Source organism: Scyliorhinus canicula, unplaced genomic scaffold, assembly GCF_902713615.1.
Source record: "Scyliorhinus canicula unplaced genomic scaffold, sScyCan1.1, whole genome shotgun sequence".
NCBI lineage: Eukaryota > Metazoa > Chordata > Chondrichthyes > Carcharhiniformes > Scyliorhinidae > Scyliorhinus > Scyliorhinus canicula.
In genome coordinates this window covers 14,837-28,461 of record NW_024055876.1, presented here as the reverse complement: position 1 = coordinate 28,461, position 13,625 = coordinate 14,837, and the positions used below count along the sequence as shown (strand labels likewise).

General features: G+C 47.5%; 1 protein-coding gene across 1 annotated transcript; it reads left to right on the top strand.

Moving 5' to 3' along the window:
- Nucleotides 1-5,058: 5,058 nt before the first annotated feature.
- Nucleotides 5,059-12,504, top strand: LOC119961253 (probable G-protein coupled receptor 139). The gene is made up of 2 exons (XM_038788690.1): nt 5,059-5,107; nt 11,618-12,504. The coding sequence occupies exons 1-2, from the start codon at nt 5,059-5,061 to the stop codon at nt 12,502-12,504; spliced, it is 936 nt and encodes a 311-aa protein (XP_038644618.1).
- Nucleotides 12,505-13,625: the final 1,121 nt, after the last annotated feature.

Genomic DNA, 13,625 nt, shown 5'->3' with positions numbered 1-13,625 from the left:
CCCCCGTTGCCTCCCCCGTCTCCCCCCACTGCCTCCCCCGTCACCCCCACTGCCTCCTCCGTCGCCCCCACTCCTCCCACTCTGGACCCCCTCCCGTTCTCAGGGATGCCTTCCCCGTTGTGGCGAGAATCGAGCGGTGCGCTGAACGGTGCACTGAACGGTGCGCTGACCTCCTCCAAGCTTGACGAACTTAAAAAGCAGGTGTGTTTCACGACGTGCAAACAGGGCGCCATGACGTCGGGACTTCGGCCCATCCGGGCCGGTGAATAGCGGGAGGGCTATCAGTGGCGATTCTGGTCGTGTCAGGGGCGGGAAGGAGGCATTTGTCGGGAATGGCGACTCCGACATTTTGCGGGGTTCGGAGAATAGCGGGAGGGCGTCGGAACAGCGTCGCCGTAAAAATTTCCGACGCCCGCTATTCTCCGAACCGTCGTGAGTCCGGAGAATCGCGCCCATCGATTCTCCTGAGCCTGAGGGATTGTGCGGCGCGGAGGGGCAGGAATCCGGACGGCCTGGTTCCCATCACGTGTAACAATTGCTGAATCTGGCGTGATGGTTAATCCAGCGGCTGCTGGAGGAAGGATTTGGCGTGAACGGGAGGGGGGCACTGCCGAGGGCCGGAGAGGGTCTGGAATGGAGGGAGGAAAGGCCGAGCAGTCCGGCCCATCCCCTCCATGGCAGGACGGTACCTACGCAACTGGTGCCATTGCCGTGACCACCTTGTTGCCCTCCACTCCGGGCACTGGTTGAGCCAAGGTTTCACAGCCGAATGGGTAGGTGCTGTCCCTCTCCCCGGCCACCACACCCAACCAGCGAGACCCACCGGGGGTAAGGCCCATAGCCGCACACACTGCCGCCTCCAGTGACAGCCTCCGTGTCATCAAACGGTGGCCATGGCAGCAGGGACGGTTCGAGGAGCTTGGGCACCGACAGGGCGGGGGCATGCTGAGGGTGGGGGGCACGGTACCAACCATTAAGCCCATGGCACCTGGATGTGCACGTGTGTACGCACCATGAAAACATTGTGCCCCCTCACCCCCTGCAGATCATAATGTCTGGGAACAATCCAGCGATGTTGGCCGACGTGGCGAGGCCGCTGGCCTAACTGCAGCTGTGTGGCAGCATCGGCGCATGCGGCTCTGAGAGAAGGTGTAGTCTGCAGCACAGGAGCAAGTCTCAGCGGGCAGGTGGCAGCCGCTCAGGCTGGTGGCTCACCCACAGGACAGGCTGAGGAGGGGGAGAAGGAATAAGACGAGGATGAGGAACAACACGATAAGGATGAGTGGGGGAGACGCAGACGGGGAGGTGCTAGTTGTGCCAAGGAGGAGCCTAATGAGGACCCACGTGTATCGGCGCCACATATCGTTCGATGTTCTCTTGGACCGAGCATTCAAGAGGATACTGAGGAAGAGCCGAGAAACTGTCGCTCACATCTGCCACACCTGGCACCGCGTGGGACTGGAGGGGCGACACCTGCTAGCGGTGGGTTTCAAGGTGACGATCGCCCTCAAATTCTACCCCACGGCATCTTTACAGTCACTGAGTGGGGACCTGTCGGTATCTCGCAGGCATGTGCCTAGGTGCATTCATGCCATCCACGGATTTCCTGCATGCCCTTGCGTACCAATACATGCAATTCCCTGTGGACCGCTCCCACCAGGATGCCCGGGCAGCGGGATTTGCTGCCATCGCAATGATGGCCATGCACAAGGGGTTCATCCTTTGTATGTACATTGCCCTATGGTCACCAGCGGATAACAGGCGAATGTTGATGAACAGGAAGGGGAACTACTCCATGAACGTTCACGTGGTCTGTGACCACCAGAAGAAATTCCTGTTTGTCTGTGCAGTGTGAATGACTCGTTCACCCTGGTACAGACATTGATCCACAGCATGTTCGGAGGATACTTCACCCCCCCCCCCCCCCCCCCCCCCCCCCCCGCCCTGCGGAGCTGGTTGCTGGGCGACAGGCGTTACCCATTGCGTTCGTGCCTGACGATGCATATATGCCACAAGGCGACGTGGAGAACCGCTACAATGAGGCCCATTGTGCAATCTGGGGTGTGGTCAGCAGGTGCCTCTGGAAGCTGAAGATGTGCTTCAGGTACCCTGTCCGCAGTGGAGGCCCCCAGTATCAGTCAAGGAGAGTCGGCAGCATCGTTGTCGTTTTGCATCATCCACAATATAGCCCAGCAGAGGGACAATGAGTTGGACAATGACAATGAGTACGAGGAGCAAGGGCAAGCCTCGTCAGGCCAGGAAGAGGAGGAGGAGAGGGACAATGTGGACATGGGCGGGAGGCTGGACTATGCCACCTGTTGGGCAGGCGAGCACGGGATGCTTTATCTCAAGTTTAACCAACTGGGAGTGGCGTTAATTGGCAGTGGCACGGACACAACAATAACGCACCGCCGACCACCCTCACCTCCCATTCAATGAAGAAACTCACCTCCCACACCACTGAATACACTCACTTCCCCACCAACGAAATCAAACACCTCCTCCGACCGAACCACACGCACGCACTCCATCCCTCCAGTATACTCCCACGAGCGGCACAACGAGCTGAGGTCGCTGAGTTGCCGGTCAGAGCGAGTCTTGTCCATGGGACAGTCCGTTCTGTGATGAGTTCCGAATTTCAAGTCATTAGACAAATGTCTGACTCACGCCCGCAGTTGGACCCTCCACCTGTCTTGTTCCTGCATGCCAGCTGGCCATTCCATCACATTGCCCTGTCTCTTCTCTGGGGACAGTGTGACGCAGAAGTTCGGGGGAGAGGGCGGGGGGTTGGGGACCTGCACAGTGCACCAACTGGTGTTCAGTCTTCCATTAACCATCAGCAACACTGGCGCTCACATACCGCCCCACTTCTGCACCCATAGACAGAGCACAGAGACAGTTTTCATCGGTGAAAACATGTTTTTAATGTGAAGAGGTCATACAGTCTGTGACCTAGACCCTAAAACTAAACTCTGCCACACACCCGTGCCAATCTAATTGGCGTCTATCTCTGTGGCCTTACTGGCCCTCGCACTGCGCCGAGGTGGTTCGCCAGATGGTACAGCAGAAGTGTAAGTGGACTGCTGTGACTCCTGCCTTGTGACTAGTGTCCCCGTTGGCGCACCTGACCTGGGGCGGTCCTGCCTAGTTGGGCCAGGCTACTCCCCGGGCGTCCTGGCTGGCGTGGTGTCAACCTGTTCTCCCTCCTGCCCACCAGATTCACCAGGGACTGGAAGTGGAGGGAGGGGGTGGTGTAGGGTTTAGTGGTGTTGTGGTGCTCCCGGACAACCCTGCAGGAGTCACGGGCAAGGCCCCAAGTAACTCCTTCTCCCTCGGCGTGCCCGATGCTTCCCGGGCTTCTCAATATGATGGCGGTACGAGCAGAGCCATCCATGAGACTCCCCCGACACAAGGCGCTCCCAGTCCTCGAGGCCCGCTCTGGTATCTACCAGGGACAGATAGTTAGCGCCATGCAGCTCATGGAGTGGCCCTTCCCTGACTGGGATTGTGCCTCCTCCCTCTGAGACTATGCCATCTCCCTCTGGGACTGTGACATCAGCCTCTCAGTCGGTTTGACATCGGCCAGCACCTGGGCAATGGCGATGATGCTCTCATCCATGGTTACGATCGCTCATCCCCAAGGGGTCTTGTACAGCCAGATTGGCAATGATTCCCTTCTCATTACACAGTACCCAGTCTAAGATGGCCTGCTCTCTAGTTGGTTCCTCCACGTATCGGTCAAGAAAACCATCCCTTATATACTCGAGGAATTCGTCCTCTGCGGCATTTTGGCTAATTTGATTTGCCCAATCTATGTGAACATTAAAATCAACCATGATCGTCGATGTATCCTTGTTAGATGCATCTCAGATTTCTTGTTTAATGACATTCCCAACCTCGTGTTTCTGCAAATGGTTTCTCATGGGTACGTACAAATGTACCTGCATTTGATGGGGTTTGTAGAAAATGTACTGAGCTGATTCCAAAAAGTAAAGGGTTTAGCTTATCAGAATAGATTGGAAAAGGTGGACACATGCACCTTTCGAGGAATGGGAGCTGATCTTACTCATATGCGTATGATTGGCGTATGCGTTTGAAGGGCAGCAGGGTAGCATGGTGGTTAGCATAAATGCTTCACAGCTCCAGGGTCCCAGGTTCGATTCCGGCTTGGGTCACTGTCTGTGAGGAGTCTGCACGTCCTCCCCCTGTGTGCGTGGGTTTCCTACGGGTGCTCCGGTTTCCTCCCACAGTCCAAAGATGTGCGGGTTCGGTGGATTGGCCATGCTAAATTGCCCGTAGTGTCCTAATAAAAGTAGGGTTAAGGGGGAGGTTGTTGGGTTACGGGTATAGGATGGATACGTGGGTTTGAGTAGGGTGATCATGGCTCGGCACAACATTGAGGGCCGAAGGGCCTGTTCTATGTTCTATGTTCTATTCTGAGGGAGATTGGCGGGTGGAGATTGTAGGATATTATCACGACGGAATGAAGTTTCAAATGGGACGGGAATGCAACCAATTATGTCTGAATGGACGTGTAGCGGTGGGGGGAGGGGAGGGGGGGTTGCCAACGTATCAATGGTGGAGTTTGAAAATTCCAGTGTGTAAATAGGATAATTGACAGTAAACTGAATAATCCCACTCTGGCGTGAAGAACGCTGGCCAGTCTATGCTGCATTTCTGATTGTGGCTGAGAGGTTTTACTTCAAAATCGGTACAATTAAGCACGGGCTACTAATGTTTGGTTGAAAATTACCATGCTCAGTCAATTCAACTTCGAGTTACCACGAATGAGCAATGATGTGGAATTGTCTTTCCAATTGAAAAGCAGAGTTAAATATAGTCCAGATCAAGAGGGAATTAACACAGCTGTCGTAATCTGATTTTTCAAATATTTAAAAGAAATGCTAATTATTATTGTAACTTCAATGCCCAGTGGAGGTTTTGCAGAATATAAAATAAAAGGGCTTTGAAAACATCTCCTCACCGATTAAGTCCGGCACATTTTCTACAGTACACAGAGATAGAACGCACCTCAAAACAATGCATAATCCCGTTCATATGGTCAACAAACATTTCTATTTGGTTATCGCCGTCGTTGGTGTTCCTGGTAAGTCAATAAAAACATTGAGATTGTGTGAATGTGTGTACCAGCTTGTATCTGGTTTCAGTCTGTTTAATACGCCACAATCTGTGTAATGTGTAACTTCCTGATCTAGTTCTGCCTAGTATATAAATACTGGTGATATCTTCCACATTGCCTGCATAGTTAGTAACCGGCACGAAAAAAACGAATCTGCCGCCAGAGTCTCGATCAATTATAAAGCGATGTGTTTACGTTGCACAGTGGATATTGTTGAGTCAGACATTAGTCTGAGTTAGGATGATAATATTGCCTTTTGACAGGCTATGTTAGATTGTCACTAACTTGAGCGGAGCTCCTGACCATCGTGATTATGTATGAATTGCGTTATCTGCATTTTGTCTGCAAGAAAACATATTTTCAAATCAGTATTTAATTAATTGAATCACACAATCTCCATTGAAATCCTGGGCACAGAATCTACAGACAAGAGGCTTTCGGTGATAATAAATGATACGGCCTGAATAAAACGACAGTTACTTTATTTAAACCGTTGCCTGCAATTGTCTCCCTCACAAGAGGAAAAGTTAATCCTCCAACTGGAACTTTCAAATGCCCATCAAAATCGTAAAAAACATAATGTAATATAGTCCTGATGCTGCAAAACTAGCCAGGAAACATCAAATGGCAGAATATCGCAACGAATCTCACAGCGTCTATGAAGAGAGAAAAGTCTTAACATCCCAGCTACATATTAGTGTCAGGATAAAAGATACATAGACATGTGATTGTAGTAATTCTGTTGAATGAAGGGGGAATCGGGTGCGGAATATAAGATCAGAGGGATATCGGGCGCAGAGCAGATGAACTGACAAATACGTATTGGAACAAAGGATAACGTTGGTGGTGATTATGACATTAAAGACATAAGCTTTGATCAAAGTAGAATAATGTGTTTATAGCAGCAAATGGGATTTCCCTGTCTGAAAGCAAAATATTAGAACATGATAGAGACTGGAACGAGGGGGAAATAAATCAAAATGGAGGATTGAATATATGGTCTGAAATTGTTGAACTCAATGTTGTGTCCCGAAAGCTGTAAACTGGCGACGCAGAAGCCGAGTGATGTTCTTGTCGTTAATGTTGGGCTGTATTGGAATACTGTAACATCGCCCAGGACAGCATTGCCAGCACCGAAGCAAGTGATATTTGATGCTCTCAAGATATTCTGCCAATCAGAAGTATCACCAGGCATTATTCAAAATTGCAATAGATACGGCGACAATCTGTTCAAATCTCCCCCATGGCATGAATCTTTCATGCGAGGAATAACTCGAGTCAGCCTTCACTGTGATCTCTGAGTGCGGTGGAAAACTCCTTGAAATCATTGTTTCAGATTGATTATAGGCGCCCGCGTTTTTCCCATTTCTGACATGCCTGTCTGTAATCGGTACGAAAGGGCAGGACATTCTCTGTCGGTGGAATATATTATGTAATATGTCTCCAAAGTCTAATTGGTTGCAAATATTCTTTTTTATTTGAATTGTACCCACAAAGAGCTGGTGGTTAAGAAATTAATTTCTGTTAACATTCGCTGAATAATGTAATCTTATGTCGATCCTTTGAATCCTTACTCATTCTTTTGCAAAGTGAACTATCTTTAAAGATGTTGTACTGCTGGTGAATACCCTGGCCAGAATTATCTTCACAAACTGCGACTTCTACTCACTTGAGTTTCATTCTTTGTTGTTACCAAGCATGGATATTACGTTATCAGTTTTAGCTATCGCATTAAAGTAACGTATTACATAGCTCACTTAGAGTCTCTACATCAGACCTCTGCAGCATCCGCTACCCCCAGCTCTGTGAGTTATGTCCCTGCAAGGGGGTACACAGAGCTGAGGAACATATATATTGGTCTGTTAACATACAGACATTTGTCCGGGACACGAAATAATCACAATAAACACAAGTCTGGAATGAAATAAAAATGTTCAAATTCATCCATAAATAGCCAGTTTCGATGTATATTTTCTCATCATCCTGTTTTATATCATATCCCTCCACTCTCCACTCGGACAGAGATCAAACTTTCCCTGTTTACGTTCGCTTGTACACGACTCTTCACAGCTCATTTGAGTATCTAATCTAGAATGTTCACCTTCCATATTTCACGCAGTGATATAAGGATGACATCCTAATGCTGACCCTGACCCACTGGTGCCATTCTGGAGTTGCCATGATTCAGCCGAGACACTAAACCAATGCCTCATGTATCTGCTGGATGGATGTAAAATATCCAGTGTCCCCGTTCATAGAGTTAGTGCAGAAGGAGGCCACTCGGCCCATCGAGTCCGCACCGGCTCCTGGAAAGAGCACCCCACTCAATGCCAACACCTCCACCCTATTCCCATAACCCAGTAATCCCTCCCAACACGATGGGCAATTTTGGACACTACGGCCAATTTAGCCTGGCCAATCCACCTAACCTGCACATCTTTGGACTGTGGGAGGAAACCGGATGACCCGGAGGAAACCCACGCACACACGGGGAGGATGTGCAGACTCCGCACAGACAGTGACCCAAGCCGGAATCGAACCTGGGACCCTGGAGCTGTGAAGCTATTGTGCTATCTTCGAAAGAAGAGAAGCAGAGTTATCCCCGGGTCCTCGCCGATATTTATTGATCTCCATCCTCAGAATGGAAACTGATTATTTGACTATTATCACATTGTCGTTGGTGTCAGTGTACTGAGATGAATTTGCAGAGCGCAGCGAGAGTCATCCCGTGGAGCAGGTGTATTTATTGCCACCTTACAATGCCAGGGCAGAGCGGGGGCGGGAGAACCGGTCACGGAGATACCTATTGTGGAGCGAATAGATGGAGACCCGGTAACAGGCCATTAATTTCCGTGTAAAGTACGGGGGGAACGCCCAGAGGAGGTCAAGGATAGTTTGAAAATAAAACGATTGTTGTTATCGCAGGAATATCGTGAGTTAAATTGCTGATGAAGAACTTTGCTGAGAGACAGGCCCGGAATTATGGTGAGCTTTTTCTGTTATTGTACTTAAGTTAATTATTCATGTTTCTGGCATTATTGCTTCCATATGTCAGTCTATTTATTTGAAAACATGTTTTAATATGGCTGCGGTTTATTAGTATTGACCAATAAATGAATAACCTTTATCGTCCTAACTTACGATTCGTAAAATTTATGCATTTCGGAAAGTCTATTAATAATGTTATGGTTTCTTGTAATTTGGGGATTTATTACTCCTTGGAAGGCAGTGAAGAAGAAAAGACGAAACGTTTGTTATTAGCATTGTTTATGAGATAAAGTGAAATGAACGGTTGTTAGTCGAGGTGGTACCTGGAGGATGGTTGACAGTCACGTTGGGACACAGTGTTTTCCCAGAAAAGAGAGAGTTCACACAAACAATTCAATAGCTCATTGAATAACGCAAAAGACATGAATTAAGTTGGATAAGAAAAGATAGGCTGATTGCAGAGGTGGAAGGATAAAACGACAATCAGGCCGAATATGGACGTTTCAGAGAAGTTAAAAAGACAAAACGCCAGAGGGTGATGAATCTGTCGAAAACTTTGCCGCAGAAGACTGCGGGGGGCAAATCAGCGAGTGTCTTTAAGAGATAGGTTCTTGATTAACAATGGATCAAGGGTGATGAGGAGATCGCTGAAGAATGGAGATTAGATATATCAGCCATGGTTGAATGGCGGAGAATACTCGATGGGCCAAGTGGCCTAATTCTGCTCATAAGAACAAGAGAACAAAAGAACATAAGAACAAGGAGCAGGAGTAGGCCATCTGGCCCCTCGAGCCTGCTCCGCCATTCAATTAGATCATGGCTGATCTTTTGTGGACTCAGCTCCACTTTCCGGCAGAGACACCATAACCCTTAATCCCTTTTTTCTTCAAAAAACTATCTATCTTTACCTTAAAAACATTTAATGAAGGAGCCTCAACTGCTTCACTGGGCAAGGAATTCCATAGATTCACAACCCTTTGGGTGAAGAATTTCCTCCTGCACTCAGTCTTAAATCTGCTTCCCCTTATTTTGAGGCTATGTCCCCTAGTTCTGCTTTCACCCGCCAGTGGAAACAACCTGCCCGCATCTATCCTATCTATTCCCTTCATAATGTTTAATGTTTTTATAAGATCCCTCCTCATCCTTCTAAATTCCAACGAGTACACTGCCAGCCTACTCAACCTCTCCTCGTAATCCAACCCCTTCAGGTCTGGGATTAACCTCGTGAATCTCCTCTGCACACCCTCCAGTGCCAGTACGTCCTTTCTCAAGTAAGGAGACCAAAACTGAACACAATACTCCAGGTGTGGCCTCACTAACACCTTATACAATTGCAGCATAACCTCCCTAGTCTTAAACTCCATCCCTCTAGCAATGATGGACAAAATTCCATTTGCCTTCTTAATCACCTGTTGCACCTGTAAACCAACTTTCCGTGACTCCTGCACTAGCACACCCAGGTCTATCTGCACAGCAGCATGCTTTAATATTTTATTGTTTAAATAATAATCCCCTTAGCTGTTATTCCTGCCAAAATGGATAACCTCTCATTTGTCAACATTGTACTCCATTTGCCAGACCCTAGGCCATTCACTTAACCTATCCAAATCCCTCTGCAGACTTCCAGTATCCTCTGCACTTTTCGCTTTACCACTCATCTTAGTGTCATCTGCAAACTTGGACACATTGCCCTTGGTCCCCAACTCTAAATCATCTATGTAAATTGTGAACAATTGTGGGCCCAACACGGATCGCCAACCAGAGAAGCACCCATTAATCCCTACTCTTTGCTTTCTATTAATTAACCAATCCTCTATCCATGCTACTACTCTAACCTTAATGCCATGCATCTTTATCTTATGCAGCAGCCTTTTGTGTGGCACCTTGTCAAAAGCTTTCTGGAAATCTAGATATACCACATCCATTGGCTCCCCGTTATCTACTGCACTGGTAATGTCCTCAAAACATTCCACTAAATTAGTTAGGCACGACCTTCCCTTTATGAACCCATGCTGCGTCTGCCCAATGGGCCAATTTCTATCCAGATGCCTCGCTATTTCTTCCTTGATGATAGATTCCAGCATCTTCTCTACTACCGCCGTTAAGCTCACTGGCCTATAATTTCCTGCTCTCTGCCTACCTCCTTTTTTAAACAGTGGTGTCACGTTTGCTAATTTCCAATCCACCGGGACCACCCCAGAGTCCAGTGAATTTTGGTAAATCATCACTATTGCATCTGCAAATTCCCTTGCCATCTCTTTTAGCACTCTGGGATACATTCCATCAGAGCCAGGAGACTTGTCTACCTTTAGACCCATTATCTTGCCCATCACTACCTCCTTAGCGATAACAATCCTCTCAAGGTCATCACCTGTCATAACCTCATTTCTATCAGTCACTGGCATGTTATTTGATTCTTCCACTGTGCAGACCGACCCAATAAACCTGTTCAGTTCCTCAGCCATTTCCTCATCTCCCATTTTTAAAACTCCCTTCTCATCCTCTAAAGGACCAATATTTATCTCAGCCATTCTTTTATGATTTATATATTTGTAACAACTTTTGCTGTCTGTTTTTATATTCTGAGCAACTTTACCCTATCTTTCTCTTCTTCATAGCTTTTTTAGTAGCTTCCTGTTGCCCCCGAAAGATTTCCCAGTCCACTAATCTCCCAGCAATCTTTGCCACTTTATATGCTTTTTCCTTCAATTTGAAACTCTCCCTTATTTCCTTAGATATTCACGGTCGATTTTCCCTTTCTTCCGTCCTTCCTTTTTGTTGGTATAAACCTTTGCTGAGCACTGTGAAAAATAGCTTGGAAGGTTCTCCACTGTTCCTCAACTGTTCCACCATAAAGTCTTTGCTCCCAGTCTACCTTAGCTAGTTCTTCTCTCATCCCATTGTAATCTTATGGTCTTAAATACGAAAGTCAGCGAGATAGTATGGGGATTAGAAAATATCAGCCATGGTTGAATGGCGAGAATACTCGATGGGCCAAGTGGCCCAATTCTGCTCATATATCTTATGGTCAGAAATACGAAAGTCAGCGAGATAGCATGATAAAATAAAAACTGCGAAATAAAAGGGATGTCTATGTATTAGATTGGCATCGAAATCGTAAACGGTGGAATCGGAAGTAAGAGGGGAAACTATGTTTTATACTTGGAGATAGACGACAGAGTTACCGTCAATGGATATTAATCATTTCCTTTTACCAAGTAAGAAGATGACTCCCAAGTAACTGGTACATAACAATCAATCTGCTTACATGGTTCCAGTGTTACCAGGTTCACATTTTATCTGTGAGTCCCGCTCTCCCCACCACTTTCCCCCTTTTCTCAGTTGGAGAAAGCTGTTTCCATTTACCTTCTCAATGCAAACTGGACGTTTACAACACGCGGTGTCTTAATCAGGCCGCACGAACACCATGAAAGAATATATAAAATAGATATTATGTAATTACTATGTTCTGTTTCCTTCTCTCCACAGTTAATTTAATGACGATACTGGTCCTTCTCCGGGGAAAGTGCGGCCTCTCCAGCTGCAGCACTCGCTACCTGTTGGCTATGGCATCCGGGGATCTGATGTTCATTATCATTGAGATCGGATTGTGGCAGTTACGTTTCCATTATTATCCACAGTCTTTCCTGATATTGACCCCTGTGTGTAGTGTTGTCCATGCCCTTCGAGAAGCAGCCGTAGACCTTTCTGTCTGGTTCACTGTCATGTTCACCTTTGATCGATTTGTCGCCATTTGTTCCCATAAGCTGAAAGCTACTTATTGCACCAATAAAACTGCTGTTACAGTTCTTGCAACAACCACCATTCTTTTCTGTTTAAAAAACGTTCCCGTGTACTTTCAATTTAAACATGTGAAAATAATCGACAATGTGCCATGGGGCTGTTCTCTTAAGTACGGCTATTTCACTGACACTAGATGGCGGAGCTTTGCTGTATTATCAATGGCGTTGACCCCAATGATCCCAATTGCGTTAATTCTGATCCTCAACGCTCTGATATTCAGGCGCATCTTAATGGTCAGCCGAGCTCGTAACTCATTCAAGGGTCAGAAAAAAGGAGATAAAGAGAGTGACCCTGAGATCGAGAGCAGAAAAACAACTGTTATTTTACTCTTCTCCATATCCATGAGCTTCATAATACTGTGGTCACCATACGTTTTACATTTGCTGAAAGTGTTAAAAACCCTTTTAGACGGAAGTGAATATCATACCTTTCGGTCAGTTGCATTTTTGCTGCGGAATTTAAGCTGCTGCACCAACACTTTTATTTATGTGGTGACTCAGCCGAAGTTCAGAGAAGAGTTGAAGAGAATGCTGAAATACCCGTTTCCGTCAATTGCTTCATACATTGATTAAAATAACACTTTCTATGTTCCTCCTGCAGACTGTGGGAGGAAAGGGTCACCTCTAGTGTCCCTGCTGACTACATCTGCGGGAAGTGCACCAAACTCCAGCTCCTCGAGAGCCGCGTTAGGGACCTGGAGCTGGAGCTGGATGAACTTCGGATCATTCGGGAGGCAGAGGTGGTTATTGAGAGGAGTTATAGGGGGGTAGTCACACCTCAGGTAAAAGAAGAAGGTAGATGGGTTACCGTCAGGGGAGGGAGAGGGAACCGGCAGACAGTGCAGAGATCCCCTGTGGTTGTTCCCCTCTATAACAAGTATACCGTTTTGGATACCGTTGCGGGGGACGACTTACCAGGGGGAAGCAATGGGGCACAGGTCTCTGGCACAGAGTCTGTCCCTGTTGCTCAGAAGGGAAGGGAGAAGAGGGACAGAGCACGTCATTGGGGACTCCATAGTTAGAGGAACAGACAGGAGGTTCTGTGGGAACGAAAGAGACTCACGGTTGGTGTGTTGCCTCCCATGTGCCAGGGTTCGTGATGTCTCTGATCGTGTTTTTGGTATCCTAAAGGGGGAGGGGGAGCAGCCCCAAGTCGTGGTCCACATAGGTACCAACGACATAGGTAGGAAGAGAGATGGGGATTTCAGACAGAAATTCAGGGAGCTAGGGTGGAAGCTGAGAGCTAGAACAAACAGAGTTGTTATCTCTGGGTTGTTACCCGTGCCACGTGCTAGCGAAGTGAGAAATAAGGAGAGAGAAGAGTTGAACACGTGGCTACAGTGGTGGTGCAGGAGGGAGGGTTTTGGTTTCCTGGATAATTGGGGCTCATTCTGGGGTAGGTGGGACCTCTACAAACAGGATGGTCTTCACCTGAACCAGAGGGGTACGAATATCCTGGGGGGAAGATTTGCTAGTGCTCTTCGGGGGGGAGGGGTTTAAAATAATTCAGCAGGGGGATGGGAACCTAAATTGTAGTCCTAGTGTACAGGATGTTGAGAGTAGTGAGGTCAGGGATAGGGTTAAAAGTTCAAAAGAAGGCACCGGCAAGCAAGACGCTGGTTTGAAGTGTGTCTACTTCAACGCCAGGAGCATCCGGAATAAGGTGGGTGAGCTTGCAGCATGGGTTGGTACCT

Coding starts and splice junctions, on each gene's coding strand:
- LOC119961253 (XM_038788690.1), top strand. CDS start 5,059: ATGGTCAACAAACATTTCTATTTGGTTATCGCCGTCGTTGGTGTTCCT. Junction 5,108..11,617: donor CGCCGTCGTTGGTGTTCCTG/GTAAGTCAATAA, acceptor TTCTCTCCACAG/TTAATTTAATGACGATACTG.